The 15,294-nt window shown below is 38.9% G+C and overlaps 1 protein-coding gene across 2 annotated transcripts in view; it reads left to right on the forward strand.

Annotated features, from left to right (window-relative positions):
* Positions 1–15,294, forward strand: part of gxylt2 (glucoside xylosyltransferase 2) — a 33,848-nt gene that overhangs the window by 8,822 nt on the left and 9,732 nt on the right. Inside the window, exons 3-7 of one of the 2 annotated variants that reach the window (XM_028022909.1) lie at positions 4,057–4,188; positions 6,267–6,518; positions 6,763–6,886; positions 10,177–10,349; positions 12,820–13,506. In XM_028022909.1, coding sequence (XP_027878710.1) covers positions 4,057–4,188; positions 6,267–6,518; positions 6,763–6,886; positions 10,177–10,349; positions 12,820–12,846 — 708 coding nt within the window. In that variant the 3' untranslated portion in view covers positions 12,847–13,506. Of the gene's footprint in view, positions 1–4,056; positions 4,189–6,266; positions 6,519–6,762; positions 6,887–10,176; positions 10,350–12,819; positions 13,507–15,294 lie in introns of those variants that run through there. The other variant, XM_028022908.1, reaches the window with a different exon arrangement.

Below are 15,294 nucleotides of genomic sequence, written 5' to 3' on the forward strand. Positions count from 1 at the left end.
TGGTGTGTCTTTTCCCTGGAAATAGATTACATACGTACATACCACTTCTTCTCACTGCTTACAGATATTGATGTTTTGTCTCAAAACAGGAACATATTACGTAACTGAGATTTTTAGATCAACCTTTCATGGTGTGGGATCTTTCCAGTAATGTTATAAGTCACCAGCTACATAAACAATTCAAATTAATGAACCTCAAGCTGAACTCTAAACCATTCATTCAAATGTTGAGTTTACAAACCTGCCTTCGTGCATGCTGAATCAGTGCTGCGTGTTGACTGTTGTTTGGGAGGAAAAAGGGGAATTATGGTAGTCTGGGCTTGGATAGTGTTGCACATATGCTGGCTTTGAACAGGGAGGAGTGTAGGAGCAGCCACAGTGCTGAGAGACTCAAGGTAGGTGCTTGCCAAGTCCTTGTGGCTCTCAAAGCCAGTTCTGGACCAAAATTCACTGATTAGCAAAGACATATTCACTGACCTTCAGCTATTTTTATCTATTCTTTATTTAGGCTGTAGCTTCTGTAAAATGTATTTCTAGTAGTGTGCTGATTGATCAGCCACCAATTATAATGGTCATTTAGGATTCATAAGGACACTTATTGACTTAGACTTAGACTTGTACTTTATTGATCCCTTGGGAAGACTCCCTCAGGAAATTGAAGTTACCAGCAGCTCCCAGGCAAAAAACAAAGATAACACACAGTAAGCAAAAGTGCAAAAGAATACAAAAATACAAATTAAATACTAAGGTACACACTAAATGTGAGTAACCAAAACCTTAAATTATGCAAGAAAAACCTTAAATTATGTAAGAAACAAGGAATAAGAATATAGAATATAAGAATTTGGCGGATAGATTGACCAGTGATATCGTATTGTACTATGTGGTTTGACCTGATAAGTATGGAGAAAAATACAAGGGGTCACTACTCCTTCTACCCTCTGTCCTGTGCCCCCCCCCCCCCCCCCCCAATGAGGAATTGTACAGTCTGAAGGCATGGGGGACAAAAGAGTTCTTAAATCTATTGGTCCGGCACTTGGGAAGCAGCAGTCTGTCACTGAACAGGCTCCTCTGGCTGCTGATGACGGCGTGTAGAGGGTGGCTGCTATCGTTCATGATGTCCAGCAGTTTGTTCAGTGTCCTCGCCTCTGCCACCGTCACCAGAGAGTCCAGCTTCATGCCGACCACAGAGCCGGCACGCCTGGTCAGTTTGTCCAGTCTGGACGTGTCCTTCTTGGATATGCTGCCTCCCCAACACACCACGGTGTAGAAGAGGACACTGGCAATCACAGACTGGTAGAACATCCAGAGCAGTTTGCTGCAGATGTTAAAGGACCGCAGTCTCCTCAGGAAGTACATCCTGCTCTGCACTTTCCCATACAGGTGGCTAGTGTGTTTTGACCAATCCAGTTTACTGTCCAGCCATAGCCCGAGGTATTTGTAGGAGTCCACGACCTCAACCTCAGTTCCCTCTAATGCGACTGGTCTCGGCTTTGGTCTGGACCTCCCAAAGTCTATAACCAGCTCCTTCGTCTTAGCGGTGTTGAGTTCCAGGTGGTTTGTGTGGCACCAGAGAGCAAAGTCCCTCACCAGACAGCAATACTCCTCCTCTCTGTCGTCCCTGATACATCCGACTATGGCTGTGTCATCAGCATACTTCTGTATGTGACACAGCTCCGAGTTGTAGTGGAAGTCAGAGGAGTACAGGGTGAAGAGAAGAGGGGCCAGCACTGTGCCCTGGGGGGCTCCTGTGCTGCTGACCACAGTGTCAGACACGGTGTCCTTCAGCCTGACATACTGATGGTGAAATCAAACCCTCAGGCTGTTAAATAGGCAAATAAACACAAGTGAATAAAGAAAACCAATATGATATCACTCTCTTGAAAACTCCCCCGCTCCACCATGATGGACTCGAAACAACCTATGCGCTCCTGTAAAGCCTGTCATAAAGCATGTGTGTTGATAACTACAGGGAAAATAAAATCTTTCATAGCACCCTAAATAAAACGCTTATCCATCCCTTAGCACCTGCAGAAAAACATTTCTGGAGCTGCCACTACACAGAAAGCCTTATACTCTTACTTTGTTTTGTATACGAAGCTAAAGTTGGCTTCTGAATGTAGCTTCTGATTCTGTAAATGGCTAAAGGGCTAGTCCACCCAATTTTTCACAACTTTGAGAGTCGTTTCTGCTCTAGCTTAAAAACTACAATTTGAGATGCTCAGACCACAACCAGAACATTCTGCCAGTCATTCAAACCCTATAGTTTTTTGTTTAAGTTTTTTCTTTCTGAATAGCATTAGCTTGGCAATTATAATCCCTTATGTCATGAGCCAGCATGAAGAAAAATATAATAAAAATATACAAAATATACAAAGTATACAATAAAAATGTAGCTATCTCCCAAATTTACCAAGTAGGGAGTATTTGAAATATTGTGCCAATGTTAGTAAATCATTAAAATGTTTACTAAATAAATACTTACCTGCGGAAGGGGATTAGGGTTACGGGAAAAAAAAATTCTGACTTTAATCTCAGTGTCCTGAGATCAAAGTGACAATTTAACCTTAAATTCTGACTTTTGAAGTTAAATTTATTGGAATATTTTTTTTTTTTTCAATGACGTATCTTCAAAAATAAGTTAGTTAAAAAAAAAATCCAAATCACAGAGCTCAGAGCTGCAACTCCCAGCTCTGTAGCTAAGAGTTACAGTGCTGTCTTCTCTACATAACTGAAAACTACAGGTATAGCAAAAGCCTCCATGTTATTATTGGACAGAGGGATTAAAAAAAACTGCCAGAAGCTGGTTTTACATTTATTTCAAAAAATAGAAAATTATGTCAGTTAACATTTTGTCTTGTCTAAACTCCAGCATCTCTCAATTTGCACGATTAGCTCGATTAGCATCGTCAGCAACCTAAACAGCATCCTGTTTGTTTCCAAACAAACAATTCAAAACAATTTCCAAAATGGCAATAAAATTTTAAAATGCATTTGTCATCTTCTGGGACAAATCAAATTGTTCCTTTTAAATTGACAAAAAAAAGTAACTTTGCTGCACTGCTGCCTTCCTGTTACATGACGACGTTGCATCATGTTTAAAACTACAGTACAGTTTCCTTTCTAGATATTTTCTTTAGCTTTTGTGCCTTCTCTGAGTGATTTTTGAAAATCAGTAATAAAGAAAGTAACTAACTCAGTCTTCTCTCAATATTATCTTCAATACTGAAGAGTGTTGTGAGCATGAAGTACTGGCATTTAAGCATGGTGCATTCACTGATTGGAAAACATGATCAACCTTTTAAGTTGTGTTTCCATTAGAAATGTGTGCAAAACTTTGTTGATTTTCTTCTAATGTCCAAAAAACACAATTTTGCAAACTTGTGCCGTTTTTCTATTAAATAAGAAATGCAATTAAAATTACACATGGGTTCACACAATAAGTGATAAGTGAAAAACGTGCTGCACCATCATCCTCCAACTCTTTTGGATCATCTCCTCCTCGTGGTTTGCGCAAGTGGCAACATCTGGTTGTTCATCAGATGACTCTAGTGATGTGAAGAAAATGTTTCCATTGCAGTTTTGCAAAATAATCCAATTTCAATATGGCCTAAAGAGCTATCTCAACTAACTACTTATTCTTAAACATGGGTTATACTTTTTGTTTTCTTTTTTCCTTCCTTTGGTTTCTTATTTTCTTAGTATGTCCTTCTAATTTATGTGAAGCACTTTGAATTGCCTTGTTGCTGAAAATGTGCTATATAAATAAAATTATGTTGCCTTACTTTAACTCAAACTTTTTATTGAAAAACTATTTTTTTCTGAATTGGTGTATTTCCATTAAGCGAACTTATTTTTTACATTTCAAATTGCGCAATGATAGGGTCAATGGAAACGCAGCTACTATCTGTGATTATCAAATCCTCAATCATTAAGCGTATTTTTGCTCTGTACTGGTCACCAACCAATTTCCTGGTGCATCGCTTTCATCTCTTACTTCCTTTTTGCCTTTATTTAAAATATATTTTCATGAGATGTGTATATCTTCCCATGCAGCTGAACCAGTGGCCTCAGTCGGTCTCAGCTAGGTTCCAGTACAGCATCTATCCCATCTCTTTCTCTGTGGGCGACGCTGAGGAGTGGAAGAAGCTCTTCAAACCCTGTGCTGCTCAGAGACTCTTCCTACCTGTAAGACCACAGCACAGTTTCTCATCTTATATCCTCAATATGCTTAATGTCACTAGTAGGCTAGCAAGCAAATATTTTTTTTCTCTTTTAGAGAAACATATTGTTTTTCCCGCTCCTGCAGTTAATTCTAGGTGTAGTTTATGGATATAATTAGTTACAAGGGTGACTTCTCACATTTGTCTGCAGTGCGCACTCAAAGAAACAGACTTGTCTCTAGAGACGGAAACCAATGATTTCATTAAGCGGAGCTTGTGCTCTGGTATTGATTTTTCTTTTCAGACCGTTGTCCATTGAAATAGCAGTTGGCTTTCTAGCAATAAAAGGGACATAATGCTGGTGCAGCAGATTTGTAATGTTCTCCTCTCACTGCAAAGCAATCAGTCACTATTAACCCCAAAACAAGTAGGTAAAGTTTAACAAGTCAGAGTTAACATATTACAGTTTCAAGTGCAAAAGAAAAAAAAAAAACGGGTGAGGAATGAAATCCTGACAAAAGCTTCATCTGGCTCCGGAAACTGGAAATTATACTGAGGTCTTTTGGAATAAGATCTTAATTTCTATTGTGATTTGGATTTTTCTTTTAAAACTAACTGCTGTTTTTGAAGATATTTCATAGAAAAAAAACTTTCAATAAATTAAGTGAAAACCCACTGTAAATACACATTTAAAAGTGTGTTTTGTTGTTGTTGATGTTTTTTTTAAGAAAACCTTTGACTAGTTGTTGCAGCTGGCTAATTAATAGGAAACATGACCCCAACAAGAGAGCTGCTGGTGGAAAACAATGGAAAGTTATAGTGGAAGTTGGAACAAAAAAAGCATGCAGTTCCAGGCTCCATCCTGCAAACTTGCTGTGTCAGCTGCAAAAGAAAAAAGAACTGCAAGCTGACTTAAAATTATATCAGTGTGGGAATTGCTTATTATTTGTAAGCAGTACCTTTTAGCCTTATGAATATTGTATATGCAAAATATTGTATGTTGTAAAGAAGAATACTCCAATAACGTCAGGTTTTATCTCAACATTGTCTCTTCTGACAGTATGGCTCCACACTGCAGCTCCCAACCTTTACAGTTCCACTACACTGCTTCACTCTTGCATAACATTGTTTTGTGTGCAGGCGTGTGCGTGTATGTGGGCGTGTGTGTGTGTTTGTGGGCGGGGGTGTGCATGCGTGTGTGTGTTTTTCCAAAGTAAAAATGTCACTAACAAATATCCCTAAAATCAGAGTGGCTCCTCTTCAAAGAGCAACAATACAATCCAGTGTCCAGTGATAGCAGAATCAGAGAATGGAAAGCTTATTTAGGATTATTTAAATGTATTGTAAAAACTGTTTTCTATGAAATGTGCTTAAAGATGCTAGACTTTTTATATTATAGCATGTTATTACTCTATTAAAACATAACTTAAAAAACCACCTAAAAATGATATGCTAATTTTAAATTCTAAAAGTTTTTAAAAGTGTGTTTGCACCCAACGGCAAACACACCAATGAGTTTTTTTGTCACAGTCAGAAGTTTCACAATGTCAAACATATCCTGAATACATACGGAAAGTTTTAAGATCATGATTTAATTAATTAAAGAAGTAGAACATTTGGAAAAAAAAAGTTTGTCTTCTCTTGTTAAATCATAAAATTATTTTGACAGCCCTGTTTTATTAGAAAGCTAAGTTCATTATATCTCATAGCCAAGCCTGAGTACTGCCGGACTCTTAGCCTCCAGAAGTCACTTCAGTTGAACCTGTCGCACAACGTGAAGTAGGCTGAAAAATTTCAAAAAGCAACTCATCTTACTTTGATCTGAATAAGTTCAACAACAGCTGATAATATAATCTATATGAAAAAGGATGCCAATTTCTCAGTCTTCATTACTGTCATTATTCCTTAATAGACAAAAACACAGAAAGATATAAGGGTTGTATTTTTATTGGTCAAACTACAATACTAAATGAATTTCTAAGCTGATGTTAATTAGTCCTTAGTTAATCGATTGGAACAAACTTTAATCTAATAAACCATTAATTGTCAATGGTAAGTTGATTAATTGTTTGGATCCCTGTTATGTACTACTGTTGCCTCCAGATAATCCTGAAAGATGTGGACTCATTGCTTTACGTGGACACCGATGTTCTGTTTCTGCGGCCTATGGACGATATCTGGATGTTCCTCAAGTCCTTTAATGAGTCCCAGCTGGCGGCCATGGCTCCAGAGCACGAGGTGCCCAAGATCGGCTGGTACAGCCGCTTTGCCCGGCACCCTTTCTACGGCGTGACGGGGGTCAACTCTGGCGTGATGCTGATGAACCTGACAAGGATCCGCAGAACATTGTTTAAGGTGAGCTCCGAACACAGCCCCCCCCGTCACTCCACACTGTGATAAACACACTAAAGTGGCCTGTAATTTCTCCCCCCACCCCTGATTGCTCAGAGTGGCTCTGAACAAGACTTTTCAGATCACCACACAGACATCATGCCTCAGAGCTCAATTTAGCATCTCTACTGGCAGTACTTGGAAAGCGGAATGCAAATGTCCCACAGCTTTGATGACTTTCTTTCTCCTGCTTGTCTTGCTCTTGCAGAGTAGCCTGATTGCTGGTGGTCTGTTGTGGGAAGATCTTCTTCATCCGCTTCACCAGAAGTACAAGAACCACATAACGTGGGGAGACCAGGATCTCCTCAATATTATCTTCCACTATAACCCAGGTGCAGTGTTTGTTTCACTTTATTCATCACATCTAATGTGGATAAAGAAACCAAAACTACTCTGAAACGTTCTATATTAAAGGTTGAAAAGCATACCCTGCTCTGCTCACTAATCCTGTAGTGTTTTAAAGCGGTCCTTGTCATGGCTGCGGCTGCAGACCGAGTTTCTGCTGCAACTGTCAGATATGGGCATTAACTTCTCAGATGCAGCGGCAGTACGCTGGCTGCCAACCAGCGAAGCCAAAACAAGCTCCGCTCCGATGTCTTCGGATGAATCCTTTACGTTTTTCTATAGACAAGAGTCCAATTCTTTACTCTGAAATCAGAAGCAACTTTTAGAGACTGAGATGTGAGACAAGAGAGATGATTCGTAGATGAGATCTAAAAAGAAAGGCAAAGGAATTAGCATTTCAATTTGCTATTTTTTGGTGAAAGACTGCACCCTCTCTGTTTGTGCAGTTCTACACAAAGATTTTAAATCAGACAGATGGATATGGAATCTAGATAATATAATCTAGATTCCATATAAATTATATTATCTTTTAGAAAGCAATAGAAATATCTTGAGGTTGCAAACATCTACGTTCTTTCCCAGCATCTGTTACCTATTATTCACCAACTCTTGAGCCAATGTATTGCAGCAACTGGAGGACATTTTACTTTGACAGAAACACTTTGTTCTACCTGCCTTGTGTGGCTGGCAGGTCGTAGACACCATGTAAAGCATAAAACTGATCGTTTTCCTGATCCTAGGTTTCTTTTATAGACAACTCTACCTCCATTTCTCCAATTTTCATTTTCAAGATGCATCTATACAATTTTCTTTAAAATGTCCTTTTTTGGCGCGATTATTATTTTTTGCATAAATTGCATTTTAAAATAAATTTAAAAACAATCCACAATCCACAGCCATACACAAATAACTAAATTCTTTGAATCCTTGATACCTCCTTCAAAACTGCTTATAACTGCCCCACTTTAATAGTTCAAACACCAAAAATACCTTAATATGCATTGATATGCACAGTGAAAACTGTCTTAGAACTACCACAGAAGCTAACATCTACAGTCTTCCTTATCTCCACTCTTAGGTGTTCAGCCAGTCAGTGCCAAGAAAAGTTAACGGCACTCCAGGATTACCTGCTTTACAAACTCCAGTCAGTGTGAAGTAGCATTGTGTTTAGGTGTTTTAGCTTCCAAGCTGCATTTTCTATCAAATAGTTCACAAATTTGATAGAAAATATTTGTACATTTAATAGGGATGCATCAGATTTTTCCTGCAGATCACTGATACGGAGCACATGGATTAGCTGTTACTTTTTCTCCGTAGAGACCAGAGAAAAAGTAGAGATCACTATGTGATCTAGCAAAATGGAACCATAAAATCACCTAACGTAGACAAAAATATGCAAAATATTTGTAGGCACAATGCAGCAGGTATTCAGTCAAAATGACAACAGAAAAACCTGCAGTCAGTAAAACAATATTTCACAGTAAGGCCTAAAATTATAAATGAAGTCTAATAAATCTCCCAACACTGTCTATATCAAATATTGTCAAGTAAAAAAAGGAAACAATCATTCAAAGTCAAATGCAGGTTGCATTAAAATAAACAATCCTGAGTTACTAAATCAAAACTGTCGTCTGGTTAGTGCTGGTTCTGATGGGTTATAATTCTGTAGAACACCTGCAGGAGGTAGATCAGCTCAATTTTTTTCACAGATTATCTGTCTCATGTTAGGACCTTGGAAGTTTTAATATATATGTTAAATGTTGTCTGGTATGTCAGATGTTCAATGTGAGAGACGACTGTCTGGTTGAGCAAAGTTCCCCTTCACTTTCAGAGAGTTAAAGTTCCACACAACATTGCTTATTTGCTGGTGCGAGCCGGCATAGTCGAGGGGTGAAACGATTAATCGGATTCATTTAGATTAACTAATTGTTCATTAATTAATCTAACTGATTAATTAATTGTAATTAATTAACTGGAATATACACACTCAGAAAAAGACCATCTGCTGAAAGAACACAATCAGAGCTGAAATTAAGCCAAAACACCACAAAATATATACATTTTGCATTTAAGATATCAAAAAATATTTTTCTGAAAACATTTCCTGCCAAGGTTTCATTTGTAGACCATAGTACATTTCAGCAGCAGGATAGCCCGAAGTGCCCCATGTCACGACAGAAACGTTACATCTCTCAAAGTACTGTCATTACCCGTCAAATGCTGGTTAATGATTCATAGATTATGCGACAAAGCGGCTATAAAAGGTGGGTTTAAACTATATTTAAAGGATTTCTGATTCAGCTGTTTTACAGTATTTTCAGAAATGTTCTGGGATTGTAGTGCACGAGGCTGAAAACTGCTTTTGGGGAGGCAGAGCAGATCAGAACCAGAAGACCGAATGACCAGAAGGATGATAGGACAGCAGATGTTTAATGCGTCGAGGTGCTAGACCGTTCAGAGATTTATGAACCAACAGCGTTTTAGGTCTGTTCTCTAAGCTGTGATGGCCGATGAGAGGACTTTAGAACTGGGGTGATGTGCTGCGTCTCCCTAGTTTTAATTAAGATGCTGCTGCAGTAATCAATGTGACTACAGATAAATGCATCGTTAAGTTTCTCGAGATCTTGAAATATTTTCATTTTGTACTGAGGGCGATGAGATTAAGTTTGGATCGCTACGAGATGAGCATGACTTCGTGGAATGCGGAGCACCTAGATAATAGGGACCTTCATCTGTCCTGTAAAACCCCCCAAAAATGAATTATTCTGAAAAAGTGGAAAGAGGGGTAGAATAAGACAGGATTCTTGCTGAAGCGGAAACCAGAGCGCGGTACGCAAGACCAGAATGAGTCAACATCGGGGGCTGGTGGTGTTAGGACGCCGAATGACTGATCGCCATACGCCTGGCACAAACGGATGGCTGCAACTTACAGAAAGGGATTACCAAAAACACTTTTTAAACTTTCCTAATAATTGATACCTTTACAGTAAGGATCATTTAGATAATTTGTAGCTTAATTATAGACTATCGCCACAGCTAAAGGCTGTAAAATGAATAAATGCCAAGAAATGTACTACTAAGTCAGCTTAATTAACTAGATTTGTTTGTTTTTTAGTTTAATTGTACAGAATGTATGTCACATTAAGGTGGAAATAGTTTTAAAATATATTTTTTTCCCCTGAAAAAAGCAGGTTCTGTATCAGGGGTGTTTACACTTTAGTAAATATATTAAATTTGAACATGTGACGACATGTTCTTTTTTTTTCTTCTGTTGCAGAGAATCTCTATGTCTTTCCCTGCCAGTGGAACTACAGGCCTGACCACTGCATGTACGGGAGTAACTGTAAAGGAGCTGAACAGGAAGGCGTGTCTATTCTCCATGGCAACCGTGGAGTTTATCATGACGACAAGCAGCCTGCGTTTAAAGTAGTCTATGATGCAATACGTAATGTAAGTACAGGGGGGAAAAAAACTAAATATTTATATTTTTGGACAAAAATTTCTCTCAAATGAAAACGAATCTCAATTAAAAAAATAAGTTGTGGTCAAATCTTTGAATTGTAATGAAATTTTTTGTTTTGTAATGGAATATTTAATTTTGCAAGAAACAAATTGTGTAAAAAACTATTTTTTTAATTCAAATCACTTATTTAGGTCTCATGAAGAGAAAAAGTTATTTGCAAAATATAAACTTTTATTTGCGCATGTCAGAAATCTTTGGTTGCAATTCTCAAACTTTTGGTTTTGATGCTCACTTTTTTTTGGTTGAACTCAAAGAGTTTGGATTGCTGGAAACATGAACATCGTGGGCGGGGCCTAAGATCCCTATTGGTTAGCACTGATTAAAGCGGAAAACTCTGACTCCCTCCCACCTCAGAACTGATCCCCAAACTGCAGGGTTTACTGCTCCGCTTCAGTGACAGGACACAAAATGTGAATGGCAAGTAATCTGCACAAAATTATACCGTTTAACAGCTAGTAAAGTGTCCACGCTTTTTTCAAAGAAGAAATTTTACGCAACTTGTGATGACAGTCATATATTTTGTGTGCTGTGGTCCCAGTTAGCATCAGTGTTGTATAAAGTACTGAAATCTCAGAGTCAAGTAAAAGTATATGTACCTCTCCAAAATAAGACTTTGGTAAAAGTCCAAGTCACTGACTGAAATGTTACTTGAGTTAAAGTCTTAAAGTATCTGAAACTTCTTGTACTTAAGTATGGAAATTGCTGTAAAAATGGATGTACTCAAGTAATGTAATGAAAAGTATAAGTAAAGTAAAACAAGGCAAATGTAGTTTGAATGACTTTTTTTATATTTTGGTAAACTTGTCAAATACACTTAAAATAATGTACACAACCAAGTGCAGGCAAAATTAAACCTGCTAATAGATATACCTGCAGGCATCATTTAGTTAAGAAAATTAGGTGCTTTACCTATAGCACAAGGTTAACTTAACCTGCTTTACAACTGATTATTATTCGTTAAATTTAGTCTAAATTGCTATCGCTATGGCTTCTGTCCCCCCTTGAACAGAGGAGTCTAGGTAGCCTGCTACAGTCAACATTAGGCCTAAGCTAAATACACCACGTATGGAACTGAAACAATGCCAAACAAAGTTCATTTATACAGGTAACGTTATGCTCACGATTTCTCAATAGTGTCTAGTGACCAAGCTATAGTTACTGAAACAGGAGGATTATAACCATTTCATAAGACATTACCTCGATGTGTTTCTTCAAGTTGGACGGGGAGTTTTTGTAAGATAGAATTTCCACATCTTTGGGCAGGAATAACATAAACTGCATGCGGTACGACGAATCTTTAACACCCACGAAAGAGTATATTGTGTTTAAATAAGGCCATGGGCTCTCATCACCAGCTGGTGGTTCCCCTGGAGCCGTGTCCGACGTAGTCGCAGTCGTTGTGGTCTCCGTCTCCTCCTCCATGTGGCTGTTGCTGACTGCGAGACTTGCTTTGTGTTTAATGGGAGAAGCGAAACAGGTGTATCCTATTGGTGGTGATGAACAAGCCCAGGCAAGTAGGCTACGGACTTTGTTGCAGTCAATCAGTAGGTGGGGTCAAAACACTTGCGTTTCTCTCTCTCGCTTTTTTGTAACGAGTAACTAAACCACACATTGAAAATGTATCGGAGTAAAAGTACGCAATTAAGTTTGGAAATATAGTGAAGTAAAAGTTATCAAAAATTTTCATACTCGAGGAAAGTATGAAGTACTCCAAAATATACTTAAGTAAAGTAGTAAAGTGCTTTTACTTCGTTACTTTACAACACTGGTTAGCATATCATGCTAGCTAATGTTAGCATCAGGTAAAGTGCCTAAACTAGGCTTGTGTAATATTTGCTTGTCTTTATGTTGGATTCGTTAACCAGCGCACTTTTGACGAATTGCATTAAGTATGGCAAAATACCAAATATATGTTACAAAACTATTATGCAAGGCCTCTGTGTGTGTATTAACTAGCAGCAAAGTTAAAGTGGGAAAACTCACCAGACCCAGTGTGTCATTAGGTCCACGTTAACCTACAACACACATGCAGGGGTGGAGCTGTAGGGGGGACTGGGAGGGCGGAATCGCTATGGCTAGGCTGCTTTAAATTTGTGTTGTTTTTTTCATTAGTGACCATGTAGCCTGATGTTTTTGTGGTTTTTTCATGTCTTTTCTTCATGTCTGTTTGATGAACTTTCTCTCTCTGTGGTTCCAAAGCTTGTAAGTCCTGCTGTTGCAGGGATGTGTATGCTGTAAAATGATGTTATCATGAGCTTTGTCCTGCCCCGGGCCCAACTCTGATTTATTCCACTAGTGCACACATGTGTGCAATCAGATTATTTATTTACCAAGCACATAGTCAATGCTGTGGATGAGGAGAGACAATGTAACTCCTAAATATATATTTACTTCCAGTTGCAAAATGGAAAACCAAGTTGGTAGATCACGAGCTGAGGTAGGATATTCACATAATTTCTGTATTTCTTATTAGTGTTACAGTGTATGTGTCTTGTATTTAGTTTTATTTTGAATTGTGTTATTTTGAATGCCTTTTGCCTTGTTATGCTATGAGATTATTCATTAAGCTTTGTTGCTACAGGACTATCAGGAGTGACAGCTGCTAATCAGACAAGTCTCACATTAAAGATATTTGATTCCTGCCAGTTTAATAAGGTCATTATTCAGGGACAGAAATATGATAATTGGTTAAGATGCTGTGGCAAACTTGGTTTTGACAAGACAAATATAAATGAGCATGCATATGTGTTGATAATGTCATTTTTTGCAAGAAAAATAAAAAGTTACCAACAACATCCTGGCAGAAGTCTGAAACAGGTTTATATCTGAACTTTTTTTTGCATCTGGAACACATTAGAACCGAATGATCAAATTTCCTTTATTTCATGTTATTTTAGCTTTCTGTTTTCCCTCTTTTCATCTTCATTGTAGCTGAAGCTGGACTGGAGTTCTGTTTGGCTTTGGTGGCTTTCTGAAGGGAGACATCGGCTGAGCTAATACTGCTAAGAACTTAACATGTTCCCTCTCCTGTCATTATCTTGTATTGCTTTACTTTGACATATAAAGTAATAACCTCTAGTTTGAAACGGTGTGTGGCTGTTCATGAGACAAAAATGAAAGACATTTTTCAAAATGTTGTCAATCATTCATGATGTTCGACTGGTTGGAAAGCTGAAAAGGTCTTTGGAAATACTGCATCAGTAGCCATGTTTCCATGCAATTATGATGTAAATTTTTAGCAAATTTTTTAAATCTTGCAAAGAAGAAAATGTGAATTAGACGTGCTTCCCTCTACTGGTTTGAAGTGAATCAACCAGACCACGCAAAGTGATTTCAGCAGATGTTGACGTTACTCATGGCTGCAAAAAAAAAAAAAAAAAGATGTAGTAAGACGTAGATACTTTTGCTCACATGTAGCACATACTGTACATGTAGGTTGCATTCAAATTATGAACGTCGGTATAAATTGTTCACCCACTTGTCAATCAAATTCCTCAGGGCTTTGACATGGAGGCTGAATCCACACTGCAGCTGCACTGGATTGGAATTACAAGCGGCAGCTAAAGTTTTGTGTAAACCATTGTACTATATGGTTGGACATTAGTATCTGTTTGTTATCCAAAAACTGATAGAAAAACATCTCTCACTTCACAACAGTTGGCTGAAAAGGATGGGACTGCTTCTTTAGCTTACAAGAAAGGGCTCACTGAAAAAATCTCACAGGCTGGCTGTCGACTGTGATGTTAATTCTCTTGAGCTCACATTAAACAATCTGAGTCAGTTTTTTAATTTCAGACGGCAGTTTCGCTGTCAGCGAAGATAAACCTCTTAAAGACGAGGCGGGACGCAATTTATGATTAATACACAAACCATACCCCACCCTGCTGACAGAATTTGTAAATGCCGTTTACAGACTGTGGTGAATTATTTTTTTAAAATACTCTTCATCTAACCTTTTTCATTATTACAGTAATTCAATCTGGAGAGACTCAGACGGAGATGAGAAGACAATTAGAAGAGTTTATTGACAAACAGAATTTAAAGTCTTTGGCGCTCGGGCCCCGGCTGGGGATAACGGTTATCGCAGCGTTAGCGATAGGCTTCAGATGAGCATCCCGATGCTGTTAGGAACGTCATCCCCCAAAAAGAGGCCGAGGCCGAGGCCGTGAATATAAGGCATAAAGTAAAAAGGGGAAAGAAGTTGCGCTGACTTTGGCTACCGAGTTAATAACGTAAAGGAAGTGACGTGACGCTAAAGGAGAGGGAGAGTAGGACGGGAAAGTGAAGACCAGCTGGGAATGCTGCAGGGCAAGAGATGGAAGAATACACAAAACACAGGGCATGGGGACGTGGTGTGAGAGCCGGCTGGGGATATGGCAGTACGAGGGAGGAAGGGATGTTGGAAGGTGACGGCCGGCTGAGGACACAACGGGGCATAGAGTAGCAGAACGCAGGGTATGGGGATGCTGGAGGATAAGCCGGCTGGAAATGCTGCGGGGCTAGTGGAATGGACGTGGGCGGGCGATAGCCGGCTGAGGACACGGCAGGGCATGATGATAGGAAAGCCGGCGGGGAATGCGTGGGGCGAGAATGAAGGGATACAAGCGGGGCTTAGAAGAGGGGATGCTGGTTTAAATAACGCCAGCATTAACTAATGCAGGGTATAGGATGGAGGGAGCAGGGCATAGGATGGAGGGGATGCTGGTTGAAAAACGCCAGCATTAACTAATGCAAGGTATAGGATAGAGCAGTGGTTCTCAAACTTTTTTCAGTGATGTACCCCCTTAAAAATATATTTTTAGTCAAGTACCCCCTGACACGGGCAAAACATTTTTGGAATAAAAAAGAGGTACAGTGCTATAAAATCACTGT

The sequence above is a fragment of the Xiphophorus couchianus genome, chromosome 7 (assembly GCF_001444195.1).
Source record: "Xiphophorus couchianus chromosome 7, X_couchianus-1.0, whole genome shotgun sequence".
In the NCBI taxonomy this organism is placed as follows: Eukaryota; Metazoa; Chordata; class Actinopteri; order Cyprinodontiformes; family Poeciliidae; genus Xiphophorus; species Xiphophorus couchianus.